The sequence below is a fragment of the Coffea eugenioides genome, chromosome 1, assembly GCF_003713205.1.
Source record: "Coffea eugenioides isolate CCC68of chromosome 1, Ceug_1.0, whole genome shotgun sequence".
NCBI lineage: Eukaryota > Viridiplantae > Streptophyta > Magnoliopsida > Gentianales > Rubiaceae > Coffea > Coffea eugenioides.
The window spans coordinates 2,600,277-2,619,388 of NC_040035.1; the positions used below are offsets into that span (position 1 = coordinate 2,600,277).

At 36.8% G+C, this 19,112-nt stretch overlaps 1 protein-coding gene across 1 annotated transcript; it reads left to right on the forward strand.

Moving 5' to 3' along the window:
* The first annotated feature begins 1,113 nt into the window (after positions 1–1,113).
* Positions 1,114–5,420, forward strand: LOC113783108 (pentatricopeptide repeat-containing protein At2g36730-like). The gene is made up of 4 exons (XM_027329149.1): positions 1,114–1,652; positions 2,796–4,414; positions 4,648–4,798; positions 4,981–5,420. The coding sequence occupies exons 1-2, from the start codon at positions 1,114–1,116 to the stop codon at positions 3,610–3,612; spliced, it is 1,356 nt and encodes a 451-aa protein (XP_027184950.1). The 3' UTR covers positions 3,613–4,414; positions 4,648–4,798; positions 4,981–5,420.
* The last annotated feature ends 13,692 nt before the right edge of the window (positions 5,421–19,112 follow it).

Here is a 19,112-nt window from a genome sequence, read left to right on the forward strand (position 1 = left end):
AGTCTATTAAACCAGGACTCATCACATGATCACAACCTCTCCCGTTGCCGCTGCTGCTTCTTGTTTGGTAGTAGTAGAGAGATGGGGCTGCTGCCTGTTGCCGTTGTTGACGTGGGGGAGGAGTACCGAACTTTGTCCTGGTGGTGGTGGTGGTGGTTCAGCTGAGATAGCCGGTTGCCTGCAGCTCAGCTATGAAGCACCCGCTTTAGACCTGTTGGAGTATCGGGGTAATGATCTCGCTGCGCTTCTTCTTCTGCTAGATATTCTTCCCCTCAGGTAATTGGAGGACATTTTCTGGTGACCGTAGATATCTGTATAAGGCCAAAAGCAGGAAGCCGGTGCAACCGCAACCACCACTTCCGATGGGCGCCATGGATCCTAGACACCGTGGACAGTAGTAGAGACTTGAGATCGCTTCTCCACCCCGGCCAGGCCTCCTAATTAATCAAGTATTACTACTAATTGGTGCTCGAGTACAATTTTAAATGTCGATTTAGGACAAACAAGATAGGCTCCAAACTAGTAGCAGGGACCAATCACTTTGTTTTGATTGTACCTCTGTGTCCTTAGCAAATTGTTGGACAAAATTGCCTCCGGATATTGCCACGACGTGTAATGCTAATTTCAGAATTTAAGAGCAATTAACAGTAAAATGGTCACGAATTTACGGATTAAATTGTTTAGTGATCAATTATTGACAAAAAATAGTTTGATGGTCAAAACATGATCCCGTCAATAGTTGAATGATCGTTGAGATTTTTTACCTTTTTATTTAATTAATGCTCGAATAGCTAATTACTCGATTCGACTCGATAACTGCCCTACTTCGGATCCGATCCGATCGTTGGCTACTGGCATCGATTTTGTCAAGCATATGAAGTTTCACACTTTCACCCAAAATAGAGTGATCACAGATTACACCAAATTCAGGCTCCAACTCGTTAAATTTACATGTCATGTCATGTGCCCCCTTCTGACATAGTATACGGTAATTTGGAAACCGCAGGTACAAATGCCACAAGTTTACTGCATTGTATAATGATATCAAAATTCAGTTAAAATTGGTCCTCATCAAGAACGGCAAAAGAAAAAAAAAAATCGGTGTAAAGTCTGATGATTTCCCGCCAGATTGAGACCCTGTTACAACGGTCAAAAACCACTAGTCATCTTCTTCAACTGCAATCTCTCAGCATCAAAACGGCTCTAGATCATCAAGAACACTTCTTTTCTAGACTTATACTTGCCTCGTCTTTAATATCACTACAAATTTCAAGAGAAATCTTTGACAAATCACCGATTACACCATCACGTTTTGCTTGGAATACACTGATTAAAGGGTATTCAAAGAGCTCAATACCGTTAGAGTCGGTAAAAATGTTCGTTGATCTTCAAAGAATCGGGATAAAACCCGATAAATATACATACCCTTTTGTGCTCAAAGCTTGCGGGCGTTTCTCAATGGTTGGACTAGGTGGGACTCTGCATTCAATGGTGTTGAAAATGGGTTTTGATTGGGATTTACATATATGCAATACACTGCTCAGAATGTATGGAGGGCTTCATCTGATTGCGTATTCGAGGCAAGTGTTTGATGAAATATCTCACAGAGATGTGGTTTCTTGGAGTTCTATGATTGCTTCTTATGTTAATTGGTACGTTCTATCCTTAATCAGTTACCGAAGTAATGCTAATTCTTTTGTTTGATTTCCTTCTTACTTGTCTCAGCAATTAGGGGTTCGTAATTTATCTTCGAAACACCTAACTTCCTTTGCAATGAGTCGTAGTGGGGTTGTTCATGGGAGAAAGCCCAACTACGGAGTGTACTTTTGTTTTAGGGAAGGGAAGGAGAAAATCAGTTGGAGTATGGGAGTCAGACTTCTTAGTCGACTCCTATGTTTTTGGACGTTCATTAATATTATTAATATTTTTTTGGCTTCCAGTAACAAAGGCTATTATAATGCGTAAATATCATGCTGCACAAAATCCATTGAAGGATAATGACTTGTGCATAGATCGTACATACTTCAATTGATCTTGTGGTACTTTGCTTATGCTCTTCATTCTTTCTTTTGCTTTTACTTTCTGCTAATTCTGGCCAGGGGATATGGTTTAACTCCCTAAACAACTTGTTCAAGCTCTATTAGTCACAATATGCTTTTACACGATCATAGAGTTATATACAACTTATTGCATTTTAATTACTGGACTCCCGAAAACATTATTATAATATTTAATTATCAAGAATTGAAGATGAAGGTTTTGGTATATGGTAGGAAAAGGCAATAAAAATTAATCTACTTTTCCAAATGAATGAGTCTCAATCTTATTAACTGCAGCATATTCTTAATGTTTATAATATAAGGTGCCTAAAATTTATACTCCAAGACTCTTTATGGGCGCTGCTCCTTCAATTCATTATCTACTATTTTCTAGGTTTTAGGTGCCTTATAGCTTGTATGGATGTAGATATGATCACTGTAAAAAAACTTTCTTCCACACTGTTTACAGCTGACCTTGTTTACAAGTTAGCTTGATCGATTAAGTGCTAGACACCCTTGAGAACTTGTTATATGGGGACTCATGGCAGTCGTCTTGTGAAATTGCGCTGATTGTTGGTCTCAAAATGAAAATTGAAGTGGTGGAATGGTATCTGATGATTTTATTGTCGGCTAAGGATTATCTTTTACTTCCTTTGTATTCTTTAGCATGTAGTTAAGGCTCTGTTTCCAATATTTTAACATTTTATAGTCTTGAAGTTTTTGTTTGACTTATTACTTGACTTTGAATGATTACAGTAACTGTCCTGTAAATGCTATAACTGTTTTCCAAGACATGATCATACAACATGAGAAGCCAAACTCCATCACTTTGGTTAGCCTGCTTGCTGCATGTACTCGTCTCCTCAATGTCAAGCTTGGAGAATCCATTCATTCCCACATTCTAACTAACGGTGTTGGATTGAATGTTGAACTGGGAACTGCTCTTCTTGAGATGTATGCAAAATGTGGTCACATGCTGGAAGCGTTCCTTATTTTTGATTCAACAAGTCATAAAAATTTGCAGTCTTGGACTGTCATGATTTCTAGCCTTGCAGATAATGGCTTTGGGGAAGAAGCTATGTCATTGTTTTCAAAAATGGAAGAAGCTGGCCTGCAGCCTGATAGTAAGTCATTTTCTGCAGTTCTTTCTGCATGTAGTCACATGGGTCTTGTTGATGAGGGAAAAGATTATTTTGATAAAATGGTAAAGGTTCATAACATCAGGCCAACCATGGAACATTATGGTTGCTTGGTGGACATGTTTGGTCGTGCTGGAAAGATCGAAGAAGCTTATCATGTTATAAAGAGCATGCCTATGGAGCCTAATTCTATTGTATTGAGGAGCTTCATCAGTTCATGCAGATATCATGGCCGTATTGTTTGTGAAGAAAAACATCTTAAGCAACTTCTTCTTAAAATAGAGCCTGATGTTGGAGCAAATTATGTGCTTGCTGGGAGTATGTGCTCTCTTTCTGGCTATTGGAGTGACACTAATGACCTTAGAGTTTCCATGAATGAAAAAGGTTTAAAGAAGGTTCCAGGGAGCAGTTGGGTGCAGCTGTCTAGTGCCTAATCCCGGGAAACTGGTGAAAAGGCCATAAGTTCCTTTTCTGGTTCAGATGGCTTGAGACTTGCTTTCTGAAGAGCTGATGAACAATTTGCTAGTTCAAAAGGCCATTAGTTTTCTTGGTAATAATGATGTTAAGAGGAAGCTCTCTGCTTCTGCAATCAAATGATCTTTGTTTGCTGGTAGGATTCTTGGAGTCTAAACTAATTTTTGGAAGAGATGACACATGGTTTGAGTTGCAAAGCTTTTATGACATGAATTACCTTCATGCAGGAATGCTTCTGGGCAATTTGAGGTTGTTGTGGTTGTAGTTGGTGTAGTATGGAATACCTATTTATGAGATACACAGAAGTTTAGAGTCTAGCTAGCAATTGATTACATGGTCTCTTGATTCTTCTATTGCAGTGGGTTTCATTGGAGCACCGAATTATGCAGAAGTTTTGCTCTTGCAGTTAAATGGCTTGAAAATGGGACTTTCATTAATTGTTTATGTGCATAAAATTGCTCAGTATCCAATTGCTGAACCAATTAAGTTGTAACAGACTGCAAGGGAATCATGTCTGTAATTTCATGTGAAACAATTACAACAGACAAGAAACCACGGGTTTCCGCCTGAGCACGGAAGAAAAGTGAAAGATTCTCGATCTTCATGCAAAATATGAGATGATATTTTCCTTTAGGGCCAAATTTCAGTAGTACAAGCTTCAGCTTTGTTTGGCAGTGGTGTGCAGTTAGTTGTTTATGCCTATTGCTACCTTGTCTTCTGCTCTCTACTGCATAAGAGTTTTTCAGAATTAGTTTGTTAAGGGTATGGGCCATTTATCTCTTGCCTTTTGGTTTCCTTATGGATGCACTTGTGCTCTAGACATACTTATGCGTAATGCAATGCTATGTTCATCTGGAAGTCATTTCCTTGATTTGAAAATCATAAAAGAAGCATTTATGTGGTCCAAGTTCTCTGGACCCAGTGTTCTTCTTAAGTTATAGTGTTCAATCAGTTTAATTTTCTTCTGACGTTTGGCAAATTGGATTGGTGGGCAGTGGCAGATGAAGTAAAAGTTGCAGCAGGCAACAATATCATGCTGAAAGCTGCATGCTAGCACGAGTATATGAATTGCGAAGATGATTAAAGAACAATGAGATTATTTGTTAGAAAATGCTCCCAATTCCAGAGGATCCACTACTAAGAGAAGTATTGCTCCCTTTATCACAACATTAATGTACTCTATTTAGCTTTATTCATGTGATTTAGGCATTTGCAACCGTGATAAGAAGGATGATAAGCATGGCCTTGTTTGTGTAGATAGCTAATTGTCTGTTCGTGACTGCATGTCTCTTCTAAAGGATGCTGACCAACGGACCTGACTTTTGTAGGTTAAGGAAGAGGAAATGCCTTTGTTTGGAAATCACAGAAGTACTTTCAGGTTGCAGAGCTCCTATTCCTTCTAATCTTGCAGTTCTGGCTTTCCTGGTTTTTTATCTAGGTCATATAATTGTTGTAGGTGAGCATCAATTACGGGAGGCTACGCTCTAGCAATCTAGAGAATACATAATTTATGCATGCCAGGGTGTGATTAGCAAATTGAGTTTATTCTTCCTGTTGGTTCTCTAAGGTTATGAACCTTTTTTTTCAGGATTTTGCTAGAGCAGTAAACAGTTTTAAGTCACAACTAAAATATCTAGAGATGAAATATTGTGGCTTTCATGAGATGCTCATCTGACCTATTGTTGGTCCTGATATCTAATCAAGCTGACCTCTGTAACGGCATCCCTGATGAATGTGTCCGGTGAAATGTGGAAATACAATTTTTTTTTTGGGGCTTTTGATGCCATTTGATGTTAGTAACTTTTCATTTTGGTATAAGAACTGCTTTCTTTTTCTGAATTAGTTTGGCAGCTGATGCTCACGGTCTGAGTGTACAAACTTATACTGCAATTTGGAACCTCTCTTTCTGACCGTCACTTCTGCAGATTTAACATCCCTTTGAATGTGTTTTGACAGCTGACAGTCTACAAAACCTTAATTGCTTGCTTTATTTTATCAAACTCAAACTCGACAAGCTGCTAATTTAAAGCTCGAGCTCGAATTCGAAAAAATAAAACATAATTATTTTAATTTTTAAAAATAAATAAAATAATATTTTTAATAAATAATAAAATATTAGGAATATATATATATATAATTTTATTATTAAAATAAAAAAAATAAAAAAATATATTCGAGATAGCGAGCTAACAAGTTTAATATTTTTGAACTTGAACTCGAGTTCAAGTTCGGTTTACCCAATTCAATTTCGACTCGAATTATTTCTGAGCGGCTCGATTCGTTTGTGATCCTAATCCCAACGCCTAGCTATCCTTTGTAAACTAGTTAGCTACTTTGTCCAAGAATCGTTCCAACGAAAATCACATGCATGAAACCTGTGTTATTGTCAGCGTTCAGTATTATTTTCCAGAGGACAAAAGAACAGACAAAAATGGTCCCTTTTGTACCCCAAATTCTTTTGTTTGATGCCAATATTAACTGATCTAATGGCAACCAAAATGGTGGAATCTTTATAAGTTGAAGACTGAAGTTAGACGCTCATTGGTTCCAAAGGGTTCAGGCTTAAGGCTGAAATTTGCCTTTTGATCCCTTTTTCATTTAACAATACTGGTTTAAACCTTGAAGCAAGATTCTAGTTTCTTAAAAGAAGTTTTAGGAACACAACACAATTAACAGGAGGAGATAAACCACATTTCAAGTTCTTCTTTCCCCCACTCTTCTTTCAAATCTGGACACCAGCTTCTTTCCCTCCATACTTCTCTCTAACTTCGAAACGGTTGCTCATGCTTGCGCAGGGGCCTATTACTCTTCTTTTTATCATGTCCAATTGGATTTCCTTCTAAGTTTGTTATTTCAGGTGCATTTAATAAAACGGAAATCTGAATTTTGAAGTTGAAACTTGATATCTGAATCTATTAAGTTTATAAAATTGTTAAATACTTCATCTTAATATTGAAAGTATTTTGTAGTAAATGATAAGTGAGCATTTGTATGATTTAGTTTAAGAGTAAGTTTCGCATAAGGTAATTTAGAATTATTTAATTAATTAAAATGTTCTATTTTTTTTGTTATCAAACACGCTTAATGTCTGAACGTATTTAAATATTGAATTGAATTATTAAACAGAGTCTTAATTACTCTAATCTAATCATTTAATGGGCTAATAGCTTAATTAATTTTCCAAATTAACCAAAAATATTTTTGACTGCAATAGGGAACTAGGAAAACGTATTGAAACTTGTTGAGAATGCCCCATGTGCTTGCTTTAGTACTGCTACTTTATATGTTACCCTACACTGAAGCTTCTGGTTCATCATTTGTCTGTCTCATTGTTGGTGAAGATTTTGCTCCAATTCCCAATGATCTTTAGAGATTCAGATAAAGGTCCATCTTAACCATTTAGAGTAGTTAATTAATCATATTGATCTTTTCTTTTCTTGGATAATTAGTTCATCAATCATTTTCATATTGGCAAAGTGCATTTGTTTTAGAAAACGGGATGCATAAATCCACTTTTTCTTCTGTAATCCATCTCAACTTTACATCATTTAACTACTCATTTAAAGGGATGGTAGAATTTCCCTTGATTAACATAGGGAGGTTGCTTTAAATCAATAAAACAGTGATACAAGTGTTTTTATGGTTCACATGAACACCAGAAAATTATGACCAATTTACCATTTTCTTATTTGGATTTGAATTTTGAATGGCATAATATATAGTAGCATGATTAGAAAACACATTTTCTCACAGAAAACACACAAAAACCTGAAAACATAGGTATACAATTACTCTCAGTTCTACACATGATTAACAGCAACTCACATCCCTTAAACAACCCAATTCTTAACCCCCTCGAAAGAAGAAAAAGAAAAAAAAAACCCAAAACAGGTTGTATACTAAACTTCTAATACTGATAAACGTTAAATATTTACACATGAGAGGTCAAATTCTGCTGGTCTTCAACCCAAATATTGCACTGGAAACTAAAAATGAACAAGAAACTAGTCTCGTACCATACATAGAAACTACTGCGACTACTATGTAGTACTACATATTTCTATCTTCTGCTAAATAAAGGGAACCAACGTTCTTGGAAAGAAGTATGGTGAGAGACCATAAATAGGAGAAAAATGAGCAGAAGTGCAACCCCAACTGGAGAGCCTCCAACCCTGTGAGGTGAGTCCTCCTCTGGTGAAGATGTCACAGATGGACCACTTTCTGAATATTCGCCCCTTGATAGCCAGTGCACCACAAGGAGTAAAATCACAGGAAAAATCAGCAGCACAAGCTTCAACTCCTGTAGTATGTCTTCATACTTGTTCTCGTAGTTGATGTACCATGTGAATACCAAGAACAAGAAAACTACGAGCAAGAAGAAGAAGAAGTGAATGGGTAGAGAAAGGTACTGTAGATAATGGTTGTATGAAGACCTGTAATATGTAGCCATAGTGGTTGATTCTGGAAGTAGCTAGTAGTGTTGTGAGGAGAGTTGGATGTCTATTACAAAGAGTAGTATTGTAGCTGAGATGTACTAGAAAGCTAGCTAGGTGATGGTGTGATGTATTGTGGATACAAGGGTAGGAGTGCTTAGGAAGAAATGTTTCCAAGTGGGGATTGGTTTATATAGAGGAGATCTCATATTTTCGGACAAAAAATGCTAGTAAAAATTAAGGGCCAATTATATGGTTTTGATAAAAGGATTCCTTAAATTGATGACAAAATTTAGTCATCCTCTCTCGTAATATTACATGGTTGACAAGACTAAGTTATGACATTTCATTAAATTTTCGTTCTCAATAATCATATACAACAAAAAGGGAGGATAATTTGATAAGAAATGAGATCAGTGTCACAAAGTTCTTAGGTAGTGCTTAATTATTTGGCTTCAGATGATTTACTGGTGTCATCTCTTAACCAAGAAAAAACTTCTCTTTTCTTGAGTCATTTTGATTCGACTTTTTTGAGATGGGATATCCAAAGTCAGGATGCTTCCAAGGACAGTGTAGGGTTTTAGTGGCATAGATTCTTTTCATATACAGTTTCTTCTGATCAATGTGATCATGCCACCTATAACCGACCATAGACACTTGCACGGGGGATTGAGAGGAATAATGTAGAAAAAGGTTTAGGGTTTAGTGATGGTAAGGTGGAATATTACTCGAAAGTGAATAGCAAATGTTGGTCCACTTTGAAACCCTTCATCTTTCTCTTTTCCTTCCCTTGGTAATAAAGCAGTTATCTCCTTGTACTAACTTTTCTTGTTGGGAAAGAATCCTTCCAATATTAGCAACGATGACAAGTTTTTTAAGCCATGGAAACAATATTTGAGATTGTCATGTATTTTCCTAAGTAAGCCATTTTCCCCCCTTTTCAAGAAAGAAAAATAAAAAGATGTTAGTATTCGTGTATTCGGAATATATTGGTGCAAAAAAAAAAAAAAGAGAGAGAAAGCTTAAGAACTTCAAGAAATTCTTCATTATTTTTTCCTTTCTTCTTTTTGTTTTTTCATTTTTTTTGAGCTAGACCGTGTGGACACTTGCTCCGGTCATTTGGTAGTTAATCCTTTAGTCAATTGTCCTTATGTTATCTGATGGACTATCACCTTAATCATTCTTAATTAACATAATTGGCAGTTTGACTACAAGAAAGTGGTGTTATCCCCAACTCAGCACTAAATGATTACCTTTCAAAGTGAACTTCATCATGCTAATTGATTCGACTTGACAGTTTGTGATATGAGGATGAAGACATATTTGCCGAGTAAAAAATTTGCCGCGTAAAAAATTTGGATCATTGAAGTGTATATATTATAATTATTGGAAGTATGACAATTGATTTGAATTTGAAATTGAAATCTAAATTTTACATATGTGTCATATATTCAATTATGATAGCGCACATACATTTAACGTATATAGGATTAATTCAAAAAATTTAGAATAATATTTTTAGTTATATATATGGATTAAATTATTTTACACAGTGTAAATTTTTTTTTTTATAAAGACAGGATTAGATGCATGACACATTAGTTTAAAATAAATTTAACTCTTCTTGTGTAAAAAACTCTCTAGGCAAGTACATAGAATTCTTTTAAGGGTTAAATACCAAAAAACCCCCTGTGGTTTGACTAATGTTCATTTTACCTCCTTATGGTTTAGAAACTTACAATTTAACTCCCTGTCGTTTCAACTAAAGTGAAAGTCTAACAGAAAACATCTAGGGCAAATTCCACTTTACCTCCCTGTGGTTTAGCGTTTTTTTACATAACCCCCTATGGTTTCAAAAGCTATATACAACCCCCTCATGGTTTGGATTAAAGTGTCAAAATGACGGGAATGATCATTCGTAACGGAATCACCTAAAATATCAAAAATACCCTTATGTAAAGTTGAAAATTTTTTATTAACCAAAGGGGTTATGTGTATATTTTGAAAACAATAAGGCGGTTATATGGTAAAGTATTAAACCATAAGGGGGTTATATGGTAAAATATAAAAATCATACAAGATTAGTGTGTCATGTATTTATAAGGGTAATTTCGACAATTTTAGAAGTTCCGTTACGAATGACTATTTCCGTTTCTTTGACACTTTAATCCAAATCATGAGGGGGTTATGTATAGCTTTTGAAACTATAGGGGGGTTATGTACAAAAAGGCTAAACCACATGGGGGTAAAATGTAATTTGCCCAAACATCTACAATAACGGTGTTTCTGTCAGACTTTCACTTTAGGTGAAACGACAGGGAGTTAAATTGTAGGTTTCCAAACCATAGGGAGGTAAAGTGTACATTTGGCAAACCACAGGAGGATTTTTGGTTTTTAACCCATTCTCAAATGCATGAAACATTCTTCCAAGGGTTTGACTTATAGAGGGGCAATTTTGACATTTTCTTTTCAGACGTTAGTTTAGATGTTTTTGGTCAGACTTTTACTTTAGTTGAAACGACGGGGAGTCAAATTGTAGGTTTCCAAACCATAGAGAAATAAAGTGAACATTAGTCAAACCACAGGGGGGTTTTTGGTATTTAACCCTTCTTTTAACTTATTTTGCAAATGGTAATGCACATGAAGAAACAAAAAATGAAATGAAGTGGGCCCAAGTTTAAAATTCAGTAGGCAAGTATTACGAGGCCCATTTATCTCATGAATTGTTGAATATGAAACACTATTGGTCCATTTAGCCGGGCACATGATTATCGGGCTGGTTACGAGGAGTTCCCCTGTGTTCTGTTTGAGGCCCACCCAAAGTTCTGTGGCTACTCATTGAAGTGTCGCTTGGTTCGCATTAATAAATTGGAATTATAATATTCAATATTAATCCAATCATTAGAATCTCCTGCTGTGTTTGATTTAATGCATAAATATAAAAAAAGAATAGTCCCACTTGGGTCTGATTTAAACTTGATTGCCCAGACAATTGGCACCAAAAGTGTTCCATCTTAAAAATAATTTTTCCTTAATTTTTTTAAATCTTAAAAATAAGATTTAAAATAAACGATTTAAATCGAGAGTCGATCTGCTAAACCACGATCCTTCTTATCCCATCTATTGTATAGAAGAATATCCATGAATTAAAATTTTATGTTGATTAATTTAACACAATTTTCTTAAGGAGACAAGTTAGTATTAAAGTGAAAAAGCTTTAAAACGTATCAAAAGTATGCACAATTTAACAAGAAATCTCTTCCAAACTAAATTTCTTTTTTCCAACAACTCATTTTTTTTCCTACCTTCTCATTTCTCTCGACACCCTTTCCATCCCCAATTGCTAGGCACAGGAATGAAAATTCATATTGTTGAATGTACTTTCTCTCGAATTAGACTGAAGTTGGACGGGATTAGTTTGTTGGGTTCTTCCCTACCTTTTCTGAAAGACGTATATATATCTCTCAACTAGAAGAAAGTTCTGATTCTAGTCTCCCACCCAAATTTCAGTTCAAACTTTTCTTTGACTTCTAGAATGGCTGTAATTAACTCGCTGAACTTATCCGATGCAGTTCTTGATTCGGCATCTTGCAGTGACCAGACTAGTTCTATATAAATAAACTCATCAGAAGAAGCATAACCCTCATGAGTCATAATTTTAATTTGTATCTTAGAAACAAATTTTTGCAATATAGCCAATGTCACTAGATATTTGACTAAGTACAATTATAGTACTTATCAGTTTTATAGCACATCACAGCCAGCTTCAATATTTGACAGCAATGGCAAATGAAGATGATGATCATTAAGCTAATTCAGGCGCCATGGCCAATGTCGGCAATGCACCGACAATCAACTCAGCCGTTGATCAACAGCATGGTCAGGTTAAGGATGACAATATCTTGGAAATCCTGGAAGATTGCAATTGAGATTGTCGGCCGGAGGAGGGCTTGCATTGGGATCTTAACAACCGCCCTTGCTGCCATATGATTTGCGATAATTCCTTTACCCTTAATTAATCAAAAAAGACTAAGAAGTCTGTTGCCCCTAGTTCATCAAAACACCGGAAGTTTGCAAATTCGATTCCTTGGATTGTCAATATGTTCATAAAAGAACAGAAGTAGGGGAATGGAAGTGCTTGATCATTGAGTTCTGTCCAGTGTTTTTCTCATCTGTAGCTTTCTCATGTAAGCTGTGTAGAGACATCATATAGTCAGGTGTCTGCATTGCCCTTAACACTTAGGTTAATAATTTTCATAAGAAGTTTTGTACATAACTACGTAACCATCTTTTGGATTATACTATACGTCTTGCCGGCCATACAATATATATCAAATGCAATTATTTTTGTACCAATCGGCTTTGGATTCTACTGTGCCACTTAGTTTGATGGTTTGGAGGAGGAGAGATCGAGGTTGAAACGGATTCTTTAAAAAATGAAGGAAGAAATCAACGGCAAGGTTATTAGAAAAAAAGTGAGAGAAAACCAAATAGGGAGGGGAAAGGAAAGGAAAGGAAAGGAAAATAACAACAATATCTTTTTTTTTTTTTTTTATCGAAACATTAGCTTTATATTTTATTGTAAAAGCTTTACAGTAACTGGACAAGGGTTCAAACAAAAGAGACAACAGTCCTACAATGTTCATTAATGCACTAGCATCTAAGATTGGGGTTTATCCATTCTTCATCTAACCAAATGTTAAGAGTATAAATGCTCAGCTTAATACTATTTGCTTTCCCTGAGTTGGCAAAAGAGAGAGCACTGACGAAACAAATTACAAATGGACTGAATATCCTCAATTAGTGTAGCAATCCGTCAGTAGTTGTGTCTTGATTCCATTATATATCCCACAAGTTTGCTGTTATCCAGCTCCACTTTAATGTTCCTCCAGCCTTGGTTGACAGCTTTCAATAGAGCTAGTCTCACAGATTCTCCTTGATCTTGTAATGAATCACCTGACATTCTTTCTCTGAGCGCCCAAGTTGCTTGTAGTTGGCCAGCATTGTCTGTAGCTGTGATTCCTATCCCCACTGTTGATTGATATTTGTCTTGTTAGGTATGGATCTTGAACAACATTCTCATGAGGCCTTCATTATGATCATGGTCAGTCTTGTGCTATACTTCTGTTTCTTGCCTGGAAGGTGATGACTATTCATAGCTATTACCTTGACACCAAAGAAGAGTTCGACCCAATGCTTTATTTCTATCCTAGTTGATCCCGATTCGACATTAAAAGTATATTGATTTTTCCCCAATAACCGTGATCAAATTGTTTCTGTGCAAATTGTTATATTCCTTTATTTAAACAGATTTGCCCATCAAAACAATAAAATGGAATATACAATTTAGTTTTTTTTTTTTTTTTAAAGCCCCAAATTGGGGTAGGGATGCCATCCCCTAATTTATTTATATCGAAAAAAGAAATACAGCGAATTAGAGGGGGACCAAACCTGACCTCTGTTGAAGTAAAAAAGAAAGACAGTTATGGATCAAACATATAAAAGAACCAATATGATTAAAACACATAACAGATCAATCGAACGAAATCATCCACATGAGGGTGCCCCACATTTGTGGGATTGTGAGCGAGCATGGAAATTTGGTTTAACATCTTGACGTGTTTGCATCGTTTTACCTTTTTTTGAGAGTTGCTTCCTCGTTTTCTTTGATATCACTTGGGTAAATTGCTCGAGAACTAGTTTCTGGTCGTGATATTTGTCGTTATCACGTTGTGAATCATCATTTCTCTCTTCATTTTTGTTATCATTGTATTTTGTACTTGAATGAAGAAAAGGTTTTAGATGAATGAGAGGAATCTTACCATGTAATTTCTCCCATTGAAACTCTTCGAACACATCTTTAAACTGTGGCACATCTTCAAACCGGGACTTTTCCGTTTCTGTTATTGTACTTGTACCCACAAGGGGTGTGTCTCCAACTAATACCACATTATGTGGATCATGACTTTTGTCTACCTTCTCAAGTGCATCGTTTCCCACTTTAGACGTAATTTGCTTACGTTGCTGTGAAGAGTCGCTAGTATCCATCGCCTTCTCTTTCGATGCAGCCTTTGTGAATGTTCTATTAGCTGGTGAATGGCCATCCTCAGACTCCGAATCAGTGAATTCCCCCTCATCAAGTTGGTTCGTAGCTTGGGGCTTTACCGAACGCATCTCTTCAGTTTCCCGAAACACTTGATCAGCCAACTTATGAATGATTTCACCTGCGGTAGAAACAATGGTCTCCTCTACTAATGCAGCGACAGACAACCCAGGCTGCTGGGGTTGGGGCGAGGGGGGCGCCGCTGGAGAGTATCCACCATCCATCACCTGCTGCACCCCAGGCGATGGGACAGTCCCTGCCGATGTATGCTCAACCCGTAACTCGCCCTCTTCTTGCGCGCTTTCCAGAGCTTCCTCTAAGGCATTGCCCCCAGGTCGCTGCACCTCCGGAGTCAGAGTAAGAGCCCCAGGCCTCTCCGTGGGAGTCACCGCATCTCCCATAGTTATCTTGTCCGACTCCTCACTGCCGTTTGTCTCCTCGATAGCTGCTGTCGTACCCTCCTTGTTGCTCGTAGCAGTGGGTTTCAGCCCATGAGTTCCGGCACCCTTTGCTGGTTTGAGCGCAGGGTTCTTCCTAAAGCATGCCGCTTCCGCGTGGCCGGCGCGCTGGCAAAAGGAACAGAATGCAGGCCAGCTCTCGTAGTCGACCTGCTGCCAGTGCCCATAGGTGTCGTCTCCTATCCATATACGCTTGACAGGTTCCATGGCCAAATCTACTTCAACCAGAACCCGAGCCACCGACGGCCGCTTGAAGGAGGAAGTCGCGGAATCTGCTTGCAAGGGGCGACCCAACAGCGACCCCAGTTTCATCAGGTACTTCATAGTGAAGAGTGGTAAGAGAAGGCCCGGGAAGCAGACCCATACAGGTGCTATGGAGGAGTCTTTGTTGGACTTGAAATCTAGCGTCCATTTAGAAACAGTCATTGGAGAGTTGTGAATGAACCAGGTCCGCCGCACAAAGAGCCGTGTGTAGTCCTCCTCTGTTGAAGGTTGAATCAGCACGTGGTTCGCATCCAGTAATCCCACCGAGCACTCCCCCTTCAGACCAAGGGTCACAAAGAACTTCCTAATCACCTCCATGGATGGGCGGCGCAGGGCAAAACGCCCCACCAGTGCGTTCTTGAAAGGCTCCGCCAGCAACGACAGTTCGCTTCTGGACAGGAGCAGCGCAGGCTCGCCGCGATATGCACCCAGCCCACCTAGGTCTGGGCCCGTCAACGCGCTGCATGGGTTCCCCACCACTGCGGCAAAGGATTTTGCCGGCACGGTGCCCGTGCTGGCACCAATGTTCGGCGGCCAAGCGGCCGCCATGGCAGACTACCCTAGAAACTTTCGGGATAGATAACAAGATAAAGTATGATAGAGCACCGCACAAGTTCATATACAATTTAGTTTAACTATTAATTGAAATGTACAACATATCAATTCCTTCCCAATTTTTATGTAGATGTAATTAATCTTTCCTACATTGTTTGTGTCAAAAATTTTCTATACAAGTGATTAAGACACAATATATAATTTGTTACTGTAAGATTAAAATTAAGGTGGTTGGACAACCACTAAGTCTAACTATATTTAATACATCATACACTTGTATATTTTTTTATTTCTTTTGTAATATAACTTGTAATTAAGTAACATATATATTGTAGAAGGCATGAAAGCAAAGAATATATTGATTCATTAATTAAAATACGAGAAATATTATTAGTTTATTAATTTTCAATTATAGTGGTGTATTTTGGAAAATAAAGAGAGGCAGTCAATATTCAGTTATATTTAATTAATCTCATACTAAAAGAATTTGTAAGTTATTGTTTACTGAAGTGTGTTCAGTAAAGGTTCTTTTGGATATACTAAATAATTTATTTTGGTATTTGAATATGGAATGAGAACAAAGTTCTTGTTTTTTTTTTTAACTTATTGATTTGTTGGTGTATATATTTTTGGGCACCAAATGAAACAAAACTCTAAATTGTGCAGGGTATCAAAGGCACAAGCAGGCGGCAATAGCTGTTTCTTTTCGAATTCATAGGAATAAGCACAATCCCATGACCTTTTGGATTTTTATAGCTTGTGAATATTTAAAAAATTTTAAGCGTAACATCGAACTATCCTCTTATCTACACAATCGTAGACAATGTACATTCAATGTAATTAATTTTTATGCATTTGGTCTGAAATCCTATTCGGCCACTTGGTTAGATGGTTAGGGTGGATTCTTCAAAAAAATGAAGGATGAAATCAAAGACAAAATTGGAAGAAAGAAGAAAGAAGGAAAAAAGGAAAATTGAAATTAATGCAAAAAATAATGAATTCTTATCAAAGTGTTTGTATGCAATCTTTTATATCATATATTTAATTTACAACATACTTTTTTACTTTGACTTTTGATTTTGATATACAATGTAACAATCACACTCGTCTAGGTTTAATATAAATATGAATTAATCTTTTATACTCTCTACATTGTTTCTGTAGAAAAAAATTCATACAAGCAACTTATGTGCATGTCACATAAACTGAACTTAAAATTGATTTGTAAACACGATATGAATATAAGCCCGCTTAATTGTTTGAAATTTTTTTAGGTATTGGAAAAGTTTAATCCTAAAACTTAACGAAACCCAAAAAAAAAAAAAAAAAAAAAAATCATTAGCATATCAAAATCAATGTGGTTTGTACAATTACAGTTTAAGTGATACTGCTCGATAGTAGAGGCGGGAAAAGCAATAAAATAAATTAGTTTCTTAATTGGTAAAAACAAAACTAGAGTTCTATTACTAACTAATTTTGAAACTAGAGTGCAAAAGTAAATTTAACTTGAAAACTTTTAGGGGAATCTTTTCAGCCAACGTCAAGGGATCTGCAAGAACGGCAAATCACTATAGATGACGGTGATTCCTGTGCAAATAGCAATGGATGGGATCGAAGTTTTTGAGGTGATTCTCGAGAACTGGGCATCCTGAGACCACCAGACCTCGTAGCATATAAATTTACTCATCATGCATGAAGCTTAGCCCCCATAAGCTTCGTGCATTTGTTTTTGTAAGAAGTAAGCAAAAATTGCAGCAAAAAAAATGGCCAAAGTCACAGGACTATCAATTCTAGCGCGTTCATCTGTACTCTTTTAGTTCTAGCCCTCACAACTTTGCCAGCAATGGCTGCAGCCGAAGAACTTGGCAATGCACCAGTTTTTAACAGGGCCATCCATCATAATGAACTGAGCAAGAATAGCCTTCGCTTGGGTTCGGGAAGGAAGCTGCTTCACGAGGAAAAATGTGTATGCAATTGTGATCCGAATGTGCCCGAAGGTTGTTATCCTTCGGACCCTAATTGTACAGGGTATTGTAATTCTCCCCATAGAGGTCACAAGGTTGGGAATGGGAATTAACCCTTTTATCCTGTCAAGTTTATCAACAAACTCGCAATGTGAGAGTGGGAATCATTAATTTTCAAGTTCAACATTGGTGGCATTTTTATTCCCCTCTTTATTCTGCAGAATAGGAGTCAGCAGCTCCTTCAAGTGAATGGTGTGTGTTTTTCCTTTTCATCTCTATCCATTGATGGATTTGGGTAGAGGGATCAATAAATTTGTAAACTCTGTGATTTCAATGCATCTCCATCCAAGACATGCTATTCCAATTTATTACGGTGCTTGTTTTCAACTGTTCCTAAAATTCAAGCTCGAGTTCAAAATGACTGCGTGTCGGTTAGTATACATGCTATTATGCTTTACAACTTAAAATTCATGTCTTCATTAAAGATAAATTTTAGGGTAAATTACATTTTACCCCCCTGTCGTTTACCCTTTTTTTACATAACCCCCCTATGGTTTCAAAAGCTATACATAACCCCCTCATGGTTTGGATTAAAGTGTCAAAATAACGGAAATAGTCACTCGTAACGGAACTTCTAAAATGTCAAAATTACCCTTATAAATACATGACACATCAACCCCGTATGATTTTTATATTTTACCATATAACCCCCCTATGGTTTAATACTTTACCATATAACCCCCTTATGATTTTCAAAATATACACATAACCCCCCTTGGTTAATACATAAATTTCAACTTTACATAAGGGTATTTTTGACATTTTAGGTGACGCCGTTACGAGTGACTATTTCCATTACTTTGACACTTTAATCCAAACCATAAGGGGGTTATGTATAGCTTTTGAAACCATAGGGGGGTTATGTTAAAAAATGCTAAACCACAGGGGGGTAAAGTGGAATTTGCCCTAAATTTTATGTACAATAACATTTGAAAGCCTCTATTTTATGATGTGTTTTAAGAAACACTAAAATATTTCAAAAATTTGCTTCACAAAATGTGTTTTGCAAACTTGTTGATTAAAGATTAGAAATATGTAACTTTAGAAGCATATTAGTTAATTTATTAGTGACCTCTATCTTGTTGATTGCACATCACAATATACTACACTAATGTAAGCTAGAGAATTCAAATCAAAATTTTGAATATTATCTAATGGAATTACTAGTTATCTGGCTGCAACTGAATGACTGATATCTAAATTAATAACTAAAAAATTGGATGGTATTTGAATGTTGATCTTGTAAAAAAAAAAAAAGTATAAACACCGATTTTTTTTTTAACCGCATGCCTTCCTACTAGCCGATGAACACAAACATTTGTTTGTGTACCTACATATTTACTAGATCAAAAGATCATTGATGGTTCACTGGTTTTAATGGTTCTGACTTCCGAGGATCATCTTTGTCCATTATTTTGGTGCTTCTGTCTGCGTTTTGATGCTTAGACCCGTCAATTTGATGGCGGAATTTGCTAGCTTTGCACTCATTCTTGATCAATTGAAAGGCCGAATTGTGGAGTTAAGTATAAATTTTGCGAAGTTTTGATGGCATGCTGTTGCCACATGCTATACGGTTCACCGTGCCATGTTTTGAAGAAGGTTTCTGCAACTCTGGGTTGAGTC